Here is a 16,646-nt window from a genome sequence, read left to right as displayed (position 1 = left end):
CACAAAGCGAACGGTTGACAAGAAAACCGATTCGGTGATGTGCAATGGTTCAGATTTCTACCAGACGAACTCTTTGCGCCCCCCTACCTCCTCGAGAAAACAAAACAGGGCCGCCACTCGTTCCATGGGGCGCCCCCTCTCCCCCTCTATGAGAATGCTGCAGGAAAAAAACGGAGGTGGAAGCACCAGACCAATGCACCATCACTCCAGAAGAGAGACGTGATGTGCCCAACGTACCTCTCACGAGCTCTGTGTCATCTTTGTGTATTGGTTATTCCAAGCGGGGGCAATGGTAGCAGATGGTCATGCCGCTTTCACAGGCAGCGGAGCAGCCGTGACAGACGTATCGTTCACAGGCGCTACAAATCACTCCGCAGCACTGGCACAAAGGACACAGGCACCTGGTACACTGCGTCATTGTGGAAACTGCGCACATGATGCAGGCGTTATCGACCACCTTGCTCTTTTCCGTGTATTCGAACCAGTACTTTTTGACAGATTGCGGAGATGCGACGGCGCCGAGGGGAAACGGCCCCAACATCTTCTGGGGAAGCGGCAGTCCTACCAGTGAGAGGGACCACGTCTTTGTTTGGCTGTCAATGTGAATGTGCGGATAGAGTCGCTGACAGTCGATAGAAACATCAAACGGTAAGTGCTGACAAAAGGTCTCAGAAAGCAGCTGGGAAACCTTGTCTGCCACTTTGTGCATCACATTACAAGCGCAGCGGAACGGTCCGTGGACGGGACACGGTGTTTTCCAATTTTGCTTCAAGATCAACTCCGTGATTGATGCACTGTCGCACAAACTCAGTGTGACGGCCCCTGAGTCCACAGACGCCACCACAGGGTTATAGAAGAAAACCAGGCCGGGGAACTCGGCCGAGTTGAAGTGACCATACGCGTCGAGCACATGTCCTCGAAGCGAAACCAAGGCAGTGGTGTTTTCACATGCCACCAGCACTCGCACGTGCGGTGGCGTGCGGCGAGAACAGGCTTCTATCGTGTGAGTCTCTTCTCGGCATCTCTTGCGGTGTGAGCTGAAAAGTGCGTATGGCATTGCGGCACCCGGATGCTCTGCGCCGCACAAAAACTCACTCATCTCCACGATACACCGTGTCAGTTTACACGAAGCGATGCTTATCAGCGTCAGCAGAGAAAGGCTCTGGAAAAAGGGGGTGTATCTTCCCACCTAGCGAGGTGCGATGATCGCCGAAGCTGCGAGGGAAGGCCGCGTGCAGGGCTGAAGTACCCGACTCACGGCATGTGTAGATGAAGGGGGACGAGGAAAAGAAACAGATATTCAGAAACCGATAGCATGGTATTCCCAACGAGTAGGTGCTGAGTAGAGCCAAGAACTGCCCCCCTCTTCGTGTTGGCGACATCGGCAACAGGCTGCCTTACTTCTGGGCGAATTGGGGAGAGGGGTTCCATGAGTGACCGGTTACGCCATGGTATATAATCGCGTCTTTTCCCTCTGTAGTCCTTTTTCGTTCTCCTCGTTAAAGTCATATCAAAGACACGCGCATTGTGAGAGAGGCGTGCTGGGGACGAAAACGGAACACTATTCAGTGAACACACGCACTGTATCAAAAAAAAAAAGGAAGTTCACAGCAGGGGGGAATCGGCCGCTAGTGAACAGCGAGGGAGGGGGACAAGGCACATGCAAACGAGAAAGCAATTTTCTATGGAATCTCAGTCTATAACTTCTATGAGCACATACGCGCGCGCGCAGACAGATGCGCTGGTGTCAACGAAGGGCTTCTGTTACTCTATGGGACCATGCTCCGTGTAGGCACAACCGCCATACTTCAGAAACTTCGAAGCATGGATGAATCACGGGGGGAAAGCAGAAAGCGCAGGGGGGAATTTCCTTGAACACCGCCAGAAAGTCATGTTCGAGAACAGACAAGTCGAAATCTGAATAGTTTTACACCTCCAGCCATCGATCCGCTTTTCTGATGTTGCCATGTTTTTTTTTCCCTGGGTGTGGGTGTGTGCTCCGAATGGAGACAGCGCTAGCCACCGGTGGAGGGAATCTCCCCTACTGGCCTTCACGCATACGCTTGCGGTCGTCCAGCGCAGCCTGCTTCAGCAGTCTCACACCCTCCTCCTTTGAGATGGTCTGGATGCGGCTCATCTTATTGTGGAAGAAAATGCCAAGCACCTTGTCCGAGACGTCGAGGACCTCCGTCTTGAAGGTTGCCACAAGGAACTGACACTCGTCGGACTGACGTGCTATCATGTTGGCCACGGATGTGCGGTACTCCGCATCCAGAGCAGCATCGATTTCGTCAAACAGATAAAAGGGAGCAGGATCGCAGCGCTGAATCGCAAAAATGAGTGCCAGGGCGACCAGAGACTTCTGACCCCCGCTGAGCTGCTCCAGGTGGCTGACAGGGTTTCCAAGGCCAAATGACACACGGATCCGTGCGCCGGCATACGGGTCTTCCTCCTTGTTCGTGGAGGCAGCCGCGACCAGGTGCAGCTCCGCTGAGCAGCTCTCGACGCCGACAAGCTGCTTAAACACCTCCTCGAAGTGGTACTGAACCTGCTTGTAGGTGCGCTCAACCGTCTCCTCCTTCTTCGCATCCAAGTGATCCATCAGCTCCTGAATACTTTCCAGCTCTTTGGTGAGTATCTCCTGCTGCGACGTGAGGTCGTTCATGGCCTCCTGGAGGGATGCATGCTGGTCAAGGGCCTTTCGGTTCACATGTGAGAGGCCCTTGAGCTTCTCATTGACCGCCTTTAGGTAGTACATGAGCTTACCGAGTGACGCCGACTCGAACTTGGCAACGCCTTGGGGTAGCACCCCCAGCTGCCGGATTTTTTGCAGCGCTTCCTCGCGGCGCTGCACCAGCAGACTCCGCTGCATTTGCGTCTTGTCCGCCATGTCCTTGCGCACCTGCAAGCTACGCGCCGCACCAAGCCGTTTCGACGTCAGCGCATCAAGCTGCGACTGCAGCCTCTGCCTCTCGCGGCCGTCCTGATCCAAGTTATGGTCGATGCTCTTCAGCCGCTGCGATAGCAACTCGAACTCCGCCTTCACGGCTGCCTGTTCTCCATCCACAATTTTGCCCGCGTGCTTCGACCACCCCAGCTCGCGGATGCGGTCAGCGACAACCGCCTTGCGTCTCTCCACGTGCCGCCGAGTGTCCTCGAGAAGCTGAAGCTCCGTGGCCAACTGTAGAGCGTTGGCCTCCATGGCAGACGACGCCACACGAGCGCTAGCCACTTCTTCTGTGAGCTGCTCAAGCCTCCTTTCCTCCGCAGGTGTCCATGCGCTCTTGAACTCATCGGAAAGCTCTCTCTTCAGCTCCCGCAGTGTCTCGGTGGCCGCTGCGATAGAGCTCTCCACCGCCTTCTTTGTTGCCGCCAAGTTAGACTTGACTGTCGCCAACCTCGATTGCCGATCCTCTATCAGGCGCGACTCGCGCAGCCGAAAATCTGCCGCTAGCTCTGTTGACACGTTCTGGTTGCGGAGCGCCTCAAGCTCGTTAAGGACCTCGGTGATGCGCTGCTCGACAGTAGCCACCTCTTGACAGAGGCCGTCCAGCTTTGCACGTGCTGCCCGAAGGCTTGCACCCAGCTCCTTTTCTCGCTCCCGAAGAGGGAGCTTCATGTTACGCTTATCGATGAAGCCACCGGTGATTCCACCCTTGCGCCCCAGCTGATCCCCGTCTACTGTGATGACGTCACACTGGAGCTTTCGCACCATGGCACTAGCTGTTTCCAGAGATGCGACGACAGCTGTCCGTCCAAAGACTTCAGCAACTACACCTTTGAAGCGTTCGTCGCAAAGAACCTTGGACAGCAGCGGCGAGCACTCTGGTGATGTCGCAATATCGCTCGGTCTCCCGTTGCACGTGTCCAAGGGGAAAAAGGAAACACGACCAGGCTTCCGTCGTTTGTTCATCTCAGCCAGCAACGTTGTGCTCACATCGAACGAGTCCACAACAACATGGAAAAGAGTGTTACCCGCTGTGACCTCCACCGCGGTTTTGTATCCATCCACCACTTCGATAAGGTCGATGAGCGGCCCATGTACGGCGGCGGCAATCACAGGATTCCTCAATTCATGCAGAACCTCGGCAAGAGACTGCAGTCCCTGCCGCAGATCTTGACGAACAGCCCGTTCCCACTGATGCTTCGCACTCCGAGACGCCTCGTCTAGCCGCTGGACAACGCTCTCTTGCTCGTGAACCGTCTGCCACAACTGTCGCCGCTGCTGGTTCAACTGGTCTCGCTTGCCGAGTGCAGCCTTGATTCGCTGCTCATGATCCTGCAAGCTCTGATCGACATCCGCAGTAGACAGATTGGGCGCAGACATCTGCTTCGATAAAGCGATTGCCTCCTGGTGTACGCGCTCCATTTCTTTACGGAGTATATCGAGCTCCTGCTGGGACTTTTCAATCAAATCTTCGTTCTTCCGCATTTCGCCGGTTAACCACTTGTCACGATCAGCTTTATTCTTGAAGAGTTTTGTCCGATTCCGACGTTCTTGCAACCGTTCGAGAACCTTGCGCTGCGTCTCCACCTCGGAGGCCTTTTTGTTCGCTGCCGCCTCGCTTGCGCGAAAAAGCGATTCCTTTTTCTCGACGTCGGTGACAACCCTCTCAAGGCTCACGGTGAGTTCTTGCTCCTCCTTCACGAGTGCCTCCAGCTCACGCTTGTTGCGCGCAAACTTTCCAGCAGCCTCGTTTACGTCCAACTCCACAATCGCCTGCTTACTGGTCAGCACATCCAGGTCCTTCGCCACAGCCGTTCGCTCCGATTCCAGACGCGCAATTGCAGTCGAAATTTCGGCAATTTTCTGCGAGAATTCGGAGATCTTTTGCTCCGATGCTTCGCCATGATCCTCCGATTTGTTGAAGAGAGCAGCCTGTTCGCTCCACTCCTCCTCCAGTTTTTGCAAGGTTTCGTTTGCGGATTCCATCTCGGAGTGGAAGATGCAATACTCGATGCACTTTTTCTCACGGTCCGCCTCGTTGAACTGTTTCAGCTCCGCCGTCTCGTCCTCCAGCTCCTTTAGTCGCTTTTCAAGCTGACGAAATGACTCTGTGATCTGCGCTTGCTTTCCTCTCGTCTCAGCTAGGATCCGCTCGCTCTCTGCGCGACGTGCCTCGTAAACCTTCGTACCAGCCACATCCTTGATCAGCTGGTAGCGCTGCTCCTCGCTCATGTTCACTAAGCTCACGATCTTTCCTTGCTCCACCACATAGTAAGGATTGCTGGAGGAAAAGCCGGCGCTCTCCAACAGCTGATGGACGTCTGACGCCGAGAACTTGCGATCGTTCACACGAAACTCATCCTGCTTTAGTCCAACAGTGCGGCGAATCCGCACCTCCGGTTCCTCAGCGCGCCCTGGGATGACAAGGCGGCCATCCGAGTTATCAAAGACTATTTCCACAAAGATTGACAGTGCCGGCCTCCCACTGCCTACGTGGAAAAGCTCCTTCCGTTCTGCAGCGCGCAGGTTTGCGAATTTATCATTCAGCACGAATTGGATAGCGGCAAAGAAGTTGGACTTGCCTGAACCATTCTTCCCCACGATCACGTTTGTTTTCGGAGAGAGGCCATCTGGAAATGATTGCTCGCGATAAGAGCGAAAGCCCGAGATGATGATATTTTTGATAAACATCGTGACACTGGGAGTTTCCCTTTCTTTATGTGTGTGCGATTTTTTTTTTGTGTGTATGTACCTTCTCTTTTTCCCTCGGGCTACATTCTTTTCTCACCAAGGCGTCTGAGAACACTCTACGAGAATTTAAGCAACGGATTTGAGAGACAAAAAAAAAAGAAGGTTAGTGAGATGGAGGTGTGGCGTGACTGTACCTCCAGGTGGGAGCTACCGGGAAACAAACAGATCGTGTCTTTCTTCCCCCAAACAATCCACTCGCGCTGAATACAACGCGGTCGGGAAGCTGTCAGGAACGCACAAAGGCCTAGGTTGTATGATCATCTTGGAAATAGACAAATTACCAATGCAAAACTGGGCGCTCTTGGCCAGCGTCGAATTCCTCGATGGCAACCTGTGAAAGCGGCGCCATCCACACACTGCAGCCTCTACAAAAAAAACAGAATGAGTTGATATGTGCCGTGACACGAGGTAACAACTTTCAACGACAGGACCGTACTTCGAGTTTCGTAGATCCGGAGAAGCACAACACCCCCGTGAAGCAACCGCATGGGTTTCTCCTCACAACGATCTGCCCAGACACTCATTGACGGCTCCCTGTGAGGGAGAGAAGCTAGAAGATGATGTGTGCCCTTTTCTCACGCAAGAAGTAGCTCTGCATAAATGCCACCGATAGCCTTGCAGTTGCGCTCCTTTGTTTTTCGAGTAGAACTCGACACCTCCATGAATTCACCGTAAAAAAAGGAATCGCGAGACACAACTCATCTACATTTTTTATCCACATGCACCTCATTCTCTTTGCAACTTGACAGACCCCAACCACATCACGCTTTCATAATTGGCGTTTTCCATGACGACGTCCGCATACTTGACTGGTCCGTTCCGGTGGTACCCCTACCAGTCTCCAGAAGAGTCACTTTGAACATAGTTCATGGAGGTCAAGAGAAACCACCCCGCTCATACCCCCCCCCCCTCATAGGCTCGGATAGTACAGCAAAGCCTTTCACGACCAGCACACATCTATATGCACATGGCGCAAGGAAGAAATTTTGTGTTTTTTTCCACCTCCAGTGACAACAAAAAAGGTGGCCGTGCATAGCGCAAACAACGGTTTGTACGGAGATTGTGAAATGAGAAGTGGGCGCAGACTGTGCTTGTAGCACCGAAGATCAGCACCACAGAAGGCTTCCTGGTTGGTCCGGGAAGCCCTTTCAGCACAACGCAATACACTTCCCAGTTGGAGAGACAAAAGGAAATCGCCACACAGAGAAGTGTTCGTCTAATGTTTCACGGGCCTAGCACCCTCTGGTATCGTTTTCCTGCACGCGTCAATGACACGAGCGACATAAAAATCCGAGATCCCTGCGCGTCATAAAATAATGGACATATAGCTTGGTTTTACTATCAGGTTAAAGCCCATATCCAAATATAATTTTTTCTTTGCGTTTCAGCACCATCTCAGCTTCCGAAATCGAAGAAACAGATAACGTACAGGAGGGGAGCAGAAGACTCCATACCAGTGAAAAACCACACAGCTATTCTTTTTGACTCCAGCAAACAATACACGGTTCTCCTATTCCCTGCTGACCAAATGCACATGAAGCCCGGTGAAGTCCAGTGCGCTCGACTAAAGGCAGGGCTTCACGTGCCTCATCAGAGCACCCGTGTTTGTGTGAATAGATGTGCTAGGCGTAGCGATAAGTGAAATTCCCAGAGGCCGCTCGCGTACGCAAATACGCGCTGAGCCAACAGACCCATTTTACCTTGGCCGTGACACGGGTTTTGTGGCGTGAATGCTCACAAATATAGCCAAGGGCAACGAGTTCAGCACGTTCGCATTGGGCATTGCCGTAACCGTCTTCCTCTTCGGTTATGAATCCTTGCATGAACTCATCATTATTTGCTTGCCCTCATCAAAAGCACACCCCTCGAGACTCGTGCGCCGAAAAAAAAAACCGCACACAACCCTTCATAAATCCTTTGTAAATGCCCAGATGAAGGTGCTTTTACAGACAGTCCTCCTACAAACCGCAGGCACCAGGACTACAGCTCTTCTGGGAAACTGCAGCGCAACTTGATGACTCGTTATGACTCCCGAGGGGCAATAAAGTGGAGTAGGGGGTGGGAGCGCCATCCATCTCCATGAGGGACCCTGTCGGCGAAAGCTAATGAGTCGGAGCCGCTTGTAATCAGCTTCTCCCGGTTTCTCACAGCTTCTGGTGGCTCTTGCTTTGATTAATGCTGCTTAAACTCATCGGCGGCGGGAATAGCGGGGCTTCCCTGTCATCAGTAAGTGTGGTCGGGGTAAGTGGTGCTTACTTTGGGGAGCCATATTGCCAGCTGTGGTGATGGTGGTGGGCAGTGTGCTCGCGCAAAAAAATGGAGAAGCTACAACTAAGCGCCATTCTTGGCTTTTACTAGGTAGGGAAACTTTCAAGGAATGCACGTCATTGGCCACCACGTCGCCTCGACCTTTTTGCTTTTTCTTTCGCCAGTGGCAAGTAAGAGCATCGAGCCGCGGTTTGCGCCAGGGGTTGGCAGAATTCCATGTGCGGACTACCGAATTTGTGAGACGGGGGGGCCCCCTGCTTCTGAAGAGGGGGGGGGGTTGCTCTATGGCAGCGGCGCCCTTCTCAGCGACAAGACGCACCAGTAGGCGGCCCCCCTCAACCTAGCGCCTGGATGTTCAACCGAACGGCGAGTGTGTGGCGACGTGTTGTCGTAAAAACGGGGGGGGGTGGCTGCCCAAAGCAAGTGGGTGTGAAGCAATGTCTGACCGGAGTACCCGCAGGGGTTCATTTCTGGGTCTATGAGGGCAATGCCTTACACCCCGATTGGGGTAATGGGGATTGGCGTAACACAGGGTTCCGTTGTTCTCCTGGGCTGTTTTTAACGATGCCACGTCGAGCCGTCGTTTGGACTAGGGTTTTATTGGCGACGTTGATGACTGAGGAAATGGAATGGTACATGATTTTCGGGAGTGATCCTCAGTAAAAGCGCCCGGCATATTATGGAGGTTTTGTGTGCCCGGCGTCCCGCGATCGTATTCTTATCTTTTCCTCTCGCTCCTCACCTCGCTCTCTTAGGGTGGATTTGCATAAGGTAATTCCGTTGAGTAAGGTCTTCGCGATTTCTCGAGCAAAGGCACTCACCACCCCACCCCTGGGAGTCTTTCGGAAGGGTGGCTCGAGTCACACTGCGCAGGCTATGGTGGCCGGTCCGCTGCGCACCAGGGCCCAGGATGATCGCCAAAATCTCCGTACATACGCGGAGGGTTCCTAGCGGAAAGAGACAGTGGGTGGCGCAAACAAGGGTTTATGGACGCGCCTGTGCGCACCGAATCCCTTGTGTGGTAACGGTTTGATCCATTCCAACGCGGATCTGCTGATTTGGCGGCGTTTACGGGAAGAGGTTTTCCGTTTTATTGTTGCTGTTATCTTTAGTTGCTCTCTCTTTCTCGTCAATGTCGGATGATTTTTCCGCATTGTTTCTCAGGATGCGAGCGCCTAGTTCGACCAGGTGTTCCCTCAACTCCCCTTGGGGAACGTAATATAATGCGCCCCTCGCCCCGCTAACGCCTTTTTTTTCCTTTCCTTATAATATTTTTGCTGGTGGGTCCTCCTGCTTTTTATCGTCATTTTTTGCAGAAAAATTATACCCCATAAACTTTCTAATTGCTTGGCTGCTCGGGGCTTTCTTTTTCTGCCAGCGCCATGAGGTACCATTTGTGGCCTTCTGCCGTTTGCAACTTCCCAGCTGTTTAGCGCGCTTCTTAGTTATGCTGTGTTTGCGAAATCTGTTTTGCACGCGCTCTAATTATTAAAACGGTGGCGCTTGGCACGGGCAGGCTTCCCCGGTACCGGTTCCAAGGGGCGAAAAAAACATACAACAGAAACGTAGACGACGTGACGTGTCCCACACGCGACTGGACGCGAAGGGTGGACGAACGGAACCCCAGTTACGCGGCCACGCGGCCTTGGCGGCCTACCTACCTTGCCGTCCTCGCTCTCACTCCCCCTCTGCCTCCTTCCTTCGCGAAACCTCTCAAAAAGAGGTCGGGAGCAATTGGGTTAGGGTGTATAGGGTGAGGGTGCATAGGGTGAGGGTGCATAGGGTGAGGGTGCATAGGGTGAGGGTGCATAGGGTGAGGGTGCATAGGGTGAGGGTGCATAGGGTGAGGGTGCATAGGGTGAGGGTGCATAGGGTTAGGGTGCATAGGGTTAGGGTGCATAGGGTTAGGGTGCATAGGGTTAGGGTGTAGGGTTAGGGTGTAGGGTTAGGGTGTGCAGGGTGAGGGTGTATAGGGTGAGGGTGCATAGGGTGAGGGTGCATAGGGTGAGGGTGCATAGGGTTAGGGTGCATAGGGTTAGGGTGCATAGGGTTAGGGTGCATGGGTTAGGGTGCATGGAGTTAGGGTGCATAGGGTTAGGGTGCATAGGGTTAGGGTGTATAGGGTTAGGGTTAAGTGAGTTAGGATTAGGGTTAGAGTGTATAGGGTTAGGGTTATGGGTTAGGGTGTAGAGTTAAGGGTATAGGGTTAGAGTGTATAGGGTTAGGGTGTATAGGAGTTAGGGTGTATAGTAGGTTAGGGTGCATGGGTTAGGGTGTATAGGGTTAGGGTGCATAGGGTTAGGGTGCATAGGGTTAGGGTGCATAGGGTTAGGGTGCATAGGGTTAGGGTGTAGGGTTAGGGTGTAGGGTTAGGGTGCTAGTAGGGTTAGGGTGCTATGGGGTTAGGGTGTATAGGGTTAGGGTGCAGGGTTAGGGTGCATAGGGTTAGGGTGTATAGGGTTAGGGTGCTAGGGTTAGGGTGCATAGGGTTAGGGTGCATAGGGTTAGGGTGCATAGGGTTAGGGTGCATGGGGTTAGGGTGCATAGGGTTAGGGTGCTATGGGGTTAGGGTGCCATGGGTTAGGGTGCGTGAGGTTAGGGTGCGCAGGGTTAGGGTGCATAGGGTTAGGGTGTAGGGTTAGGGTGGCTGGGGTTAGGGTGCATAGGGTTAGGGTGCATGGGGTTAGGTGCATAGGGTTAGGGTGCACTGAGGTTAGGGTGCATAGGGTTAGGGTGCTATGTAGGGTTAGGGTGCATAAGGTTAGGGTGCATGAGGGTTAGGGTGCATGGGGTTAGGGTGCATGAGGGTTAGGTCATACAGGTTAGAGGTTGCGGTTGAGGTTAGGGTTTCATTGGCGAAGTCTTTTCGACGGAGGCAATCGAATGGTACATGATTTTCTGGAGGATTGAAAGTCTACACGGGAGGGGGTCCGAGCGAGGGGGTCGGGTACCATGTGGTCGGCCGGCTTTCCGAGTGAGCGACGCACATTCACTGCTATGCAGTGTGTGGTGCGGGGATTTCTGACGAATGCATGTCCGGGTTTCGTCCGAGATGTCTGGTCCGAATGTATTTTGGTACCCCGGACCCGGGTGTACCCAGGACAGTTGGTCCAGTGCACCTTGTGTGCCGATATGCTCCTGAAGTGGTTTTCTACAAATGTGATGTCACATGTATGTGTGTTTGTTATCTCTTTACCGAATGATTATTCGTTCTCTCTCCTTCTACTTCTGTCTCTTATGGAATTGGATACAAATCCAGTAAGTAATCTTAGTGGGTTTAATGCGGTCTCTGACGCAAAAACGAATTCTTACACAAAAATTGAAGCACGCTCAGTTACGCCAACAAAGTTTAAACAGACGCCGCTTATCAGGGAATCTACCAGACGATTTATCAGACAATTTATCAGACGACTCATCAAACATCAACGCAACAATGGAGCCAACCAGACGACTCACAGAGGAGGAGCTTGATGAGAAAATGAAAGTCTATTTTGCAAATCCCGAAACCCGAACGTCAGCCTCAACGATAAAAAAGATGTACCTCGGAGGAAGCATTGATCACAACCAATTTATCGAGTTGTGCATGGGTATGGCCACCGGCTTGCTCGAAGGCAAAGGGGACGGGTCAGCATCTGCCAGATCATATGACAGCAGGGCGACCTTTGAGGAACACCCGCGCAACATCCAGAGGGAAATGATGCACGCGCAATCGTTATTTTCCGATAAGGAAATGCGAAAGTGATCTATCTACGGAGGATAGAAACAAGAGACTCTTGCAGCGTTTGAGCGAGGTAGCGGACCCAATGGAAGGACTTGCAGGCAAGGTTAGAGGCGTCCATCGAAGCAAAACTTCTCACACCGATCATGGCAGCATCCGCGGTAATCCTGCTCGGCCTTGCGGGGCCTGGGGCTCAGGAGATGAGCCTTGCAGAGCGGATCACTCTTTGGTACGAATTCTTTGTACATGAGCCAAGCACGTCGCGTTTATATCGTTACAACACGTTTATTACCAGCGCGCTTGAAGGTGACAACATGGAGTGGCGCGAAATACTCTCAAAAGTGGACACCCCTCTACTTCCTGAGACGGCTCGGTTGGCGCGTTTCAACCGGATTGCGCTAGAGGAGGCGCGGAAAGAGGCGGATAACACAGCGACAAATATCCAGGGAGGTGGCGGCCATGAAAAGAAATCGCAAAGATTGTTCAGGCGGGCAAAAGATGACAAACACGACCTGCTCGAGGGCGGGGCGCAATACGCACCCATTTTGGGCCCGGACGGATCACAAACTGGAGCTTTGGACTTGAGCAGCTGGGAAGAATTCGCCGCTACGCTTAACGCAAAGTTGGACGCCCTCAACGCCAATGATCGTGAGCTTGCTTCCCGGATATTGAACGAACGCATGCGCACGCAAACGCGCCAAACAAACCAAAAGAGTTACCAAGGACGAACTTGTGCAAACGGTGGCAGGCGAAACGGCTACGGCAACGGCGGCGCAGGAGGCAGAGGCCACACGTACCGAGGAGGCGAACCGCAGGAAAATCCAAAAAACTGATGCGCGACGGAACGGCAGCCGTCGTTTTGAAGGAGGAATCCACACACATCAAAAAATATGTCGAATATTGCCCGCGAATTCGGCAAGGAGGTGTAGGGCGGCGATATGCTCGAAGGCAAAACATCAAACATAGAACTCGACGCAATTTACGAGCAGTACCTCCCACCAAAACGCATCGTTCCGTCGGATACAATGGTGTACTTGGACCGTGATAAAACCCAACAACTTACGAAGATGGTGCGCGAGCACGGCTTTGTGTATTTTCCAATCTTTATTGTGAAGCATTGGATAGCGGGCATTTTGGAGCAAGACGACGAGGATGCAACAGGCATTCAGTTATCCCTTGTGATTCCGCACCATCCCCAATTTTGGAGCAACAACTCAATGAGAACCTCAAAAGGTTTGGCCGGCTTTGCGTTTGGTGAAACAATTTTCGCCACGTCAGGAACGCTATAGCAATGATTGTGGGTTGTTCATGTCCGCGGCATTTTTCAGTCATTATTTACAATTAATGGTCGATCACCGGCGTGATTTGCCACGGTGTTTGCGACGACTATTTTTGCGGCGTCGCAGTATCACCCGCCTCGTGATTATTTCCTCACGAAAATGAGAAAGGTGCTCACGAACCACCCGGTATCTAGGAAAGATTTCTTTTACGATGAAATCGCAAAGATGCCATGGAAGCGTGCAAAAATGGATGACGCAGTCCAATCATCCGGATCACACGACGCTCTCCACGGAGGCGGTGGTTTAAAGCAGTCGAAAAAGTCTCCGCCGAATCGGAAACGACCCACGACACGCACCACACGAGCGGTCCAGAGCATTCCAAAACCATCTTCGAGACAGAAGAAAAAGGAAACCAGGATGCAGAGGAACGTGGACCGAGCTGCGCGAACGAGGCGCACACCACAGGAGAGAAAATCGACATCGCAGGCGTCGTCCCGAAAACGTCCGGACAGGTCCTCGATGGATGCTCCGCTTCCAAGGCGTAAGGCTGCAAAGAAACGTGGTAGACAAACGTCCGTGGATCCAGTTCGAGTGACGGAAAACACATCACATTCCCCACTGGTAAACGAACCCTCATCCGATGATGAGGACATACTGCTGATTGATGCGATCGCGCGTGCCGACGCACGTGCTGCAGCACTGCAAGGCAATGCACCCGTCAATAAAACAACCAGCGTATCAGCACGAGTCGTGGCTCACGAGCCTGAGAACGCATCGGCGAAAATTCCCGACAAAACATCAGAAAATGAGCAGAGGATTGTCCCAGAGAACATCCCAGGGAGTATGCCAGCGAACGCGACCGTGAGTGTAGCTGAAAACGTGCCGGCGAATCCATCACCACCATCTCCACAAGGGAAATGCATCTCTGAGTGGATAGAAGAAACATTCGCAGAGGCAAACAAACACGCCAGGAAGGTATACGAATTCGTTTTGGATCACCTATGGGCTGCGACGGCTCTGGCGAGAGCCGGTGATGGTGTCGCGCGCGGTATGAGTGACACAGCCGTTGGACAGCAGCGTGTGCGACACAAACTGACACCGCTGCAACCCTATAGTGTTCAAGAGATGCTGAAACTTCTCCACAAGAAGATCCACATCGTGGATCCATCACCGACCGATCCGAATGAGGTGATTTTCCGTGAGGAGAACGGAGCCGATGAGGTGTCGATGGACCCTCCGATCGACGAATTGTATCTCGTTCGAGGGCCCTCGATGTCGGCGTTATCTGACCAGTTTAGAAACTATAAGTTTCTCCTCGGAGCGAGACTCCGCGAGGCACCGGAAGACATGAACGGTGTGCGATACCCGGCTATTACGTCCTCACAAAGGTGGCGTCGGAAGCGACGGTGGGTGTGTACATTCCCGCCGGGATGACGCATTACCCGACCTCAAAGCCACAGCGTGCGTCACGCCACGCGTCCCGATGCGTGCCTCGCCCAAGAGGTGCGACGCCGGAGAACACATCAAGGTCGTTCGGAGGATCCAGCGCCACGTCTGACCAGACGGAAAAGATGGCCAGGTGATGGAGTGAACGTCGATCCGGACATCAACGATGAAGGCGATGAAGGCGAGACATCCAGGATTCCTGGCAACAGAAAAGGCGATGGATACGCCGATGTCGACGCGAACGCATCGGAGGAGGCGAAACGAGCACTCGAGGATATCCGTTCAAACCCTTTAAACATGCAGGGCAGGCCTCTTTCGCAAGCAGAGGAAGCAGAGGCCTGCCCGAAGCTGGTTCCTCTTCAGCGCAGAAACCGCCACACGTCTCACAGCTGGCATGGAGTCTTGTGAGGCCGGACACGCGCGCACACCATCTACGATGGCTGACGCGCATAACATGCATGAATTCAGAGCAGATGCTCATGCGTCTTCCGTCGGCGTGTATCGACCTGATCTTGTCGACCGCCCGGGCACGCAAATGGAAGTGGGCAACGACAGCGAAGGCGTTTGCGGGAGTAGCGGGTGCGCTGCGCGACCTGCCGCTCTATTCCACCCAGTCGCGAGGCATTCGCCTCCAGGACGACCCGGAATGGCGAAGCGCTTTTGGCACGGCGCAGCGCTTCATGAAGGAGTCGGTGCCAGACGCGCCTCCTTTCGTATCGCGTATGCAGGTCGAGAAAATCCTCGACCGACTTCGCCTAGGCCATCCTCGGGCTGCACTTTTCTTGGCGATGATGTGGGGATTCGCCGCGCGAGCGTGCGACATATCCACGCTGCGTGTGAAGGACGTGACGGTGTTTCCGACACCCGCGGCGGAACCGGACCACCGAGGCAGGAGAAGAGCGACCACCATCGCAGAGGAGGAGCCGTGCGTGCGAATCACCCTGACGATACGCAAAGGAAAAGGTGCCAAGACGAGGGGTCCATACCACTGTGCCGTCGATGCTGACCAGAGACGCTTGCAGCCACGCTGCAAGAGATGATGGCAAAACGGAAACCATCAGAGGAGTTGTTCGCGCCTCACTCGGAGGAGCTGAGGTCGCGGATCGCACACGAGGTGCGGACAGAGATGCGAGGCGCACAGCTGCCCTCGATTCGAAAGGCGCACTCCGCTGCATGGCGGAAGCGGGTGTCCCGCTGAAGGACTTGATGACGATATCAGGCCACGCCAAACAAGCCACGCTGCTGCGCTACCTTGGGTATGGCCAGCAGCGCTACGGTGGAGGCCGAGACCGCAAGGAAAACGCAGGAAGAGCGCTGTTCCAGACCCGCTAGAAGCGGCGACTTCGGTGTTTCGTTTCCGCTCCCAGGAATCGTCATGTGCGAACCTCGCGATTGCACCGCAAGAGGTGTCGGACATGGTGGATCGCATGTCCGGGTTCGTCCGAGTGATGGCGGAAAGGCCGGCGCTGGTAAAGCACTGGCCGCTGCGCCTGAAACAAAACACGCCGCTGGATATGGAGGCGGTGCTGATGATGCCGACAAAACGCGCCTCCACAAAGCGTTTTCTTCGCCGGATCCAGTGCTTCGCTGGATCCCTGCTTCTATGACGGATTGCGGACCTCGCGGACCATCAAAAAATGCGCCCTGACAGCGGACGAGATCCGCCAGGCAGTCGACATGGGAAAATTCGAGCCGTGTCCTGCCAACGGAGTGGGTACCCAGGCGCAACTGCCTGAGGAGTGCATGGCGTGAACGTGTTCACGGTGCCCGAGTTGAAGGGCAGACGGCGCCTCATCACGGAGCCGCTGCTGAATCGGGTGATCCCGACACATCCGTTGCCACGCGTCCACTACGACACTCGCCTTGGAAGGCGGCAGCGGTTGCGATACGCCCGCTACATGCTGCAGATCGATTTCGAAGCTTATTACGACGCTATCCCGATCGCGGCGACACTCCGCAACAAGTTCGTTTTCGAGCACGACATGACGGGCGATACTGCCGTCTGCGGACGCTCCCGACCGGTGCGCGGTGGAGCGTTGCGGTGGGTCAGGCCGTGACGCTGGACGATCGTCGACATCGACACGCCAGTCACCATCACCACCCTCATCGACAACATTCTGATCGCAGCGAAAGAAGGTGAGGAACGTGAGTTCCTGATGGCGGTGCGCGCGGTCGTGGCGCGCATCAAGGCGGCAAACGCTCATGACATCACCAAACCGTGACGAGTTGGAGGTGA

At 53.9% G+C, this 16,646-nt stretch overlaps 2 protein-coding genes across 2 annotated transcripts; both read right to left on the bottom strand.

Moving 5' to 3' along the window:
- Window positions 1-271: 271 nt before the first annotated feature.
- On the bottom strand, window positions 272-1,099 carry JKF63_02777 (uncharacterized protein; the record flags this gene model as incomplete). Its single annotated transcript, XM_067898801.1, has 1 exon — window positions 272-1,099. One exon carries the CDS (start codon window positions 1,097-1,099, stop codon window positions 272-274), a length of 828 nt encoding a protein of 275 aa, XP_067755245.1.
- A 942-nt stretch (window positions 1,100-2,041) lies between these two features.
- JKF63_02776 (uncharacterized protein) lies at window positions 2,042-5,638 on the bottom strand (the record flags this gene model as incomplete). The annotated part of the gene is made up of 1 exon (XM_067898800.1): window positions 2,042-5,638. One exon carries the CDS (start codon window positions 5,636-5,638, stop codon window positions 2,042-2,044), a length of 3,597 nt encoding a protein of 1,198 aa, XP_067755244.1.
- Between the last annotated feature and the right edge of the window lie 11,008 nt (window positions 5,639-16,646).

Source organism: Porcisia hertigi, chromosome 30 (assembly GCF_017918235.1).
Source record: "Porcisia hertigi strain C119 chromosome 30, whole genome shotgun sequence".
Taxonomy (NCBI): Eukaryota; Euglenozoa; class Kinetoplastea; order Trypanosomatida; family Trypanosomatidae; genus Porcisia; species Porcisia hertigi.
Note: the sequence above shows the minus strand (reverse complement) of the source record. Positions and strands in the feature narration are given on the sequence as shown.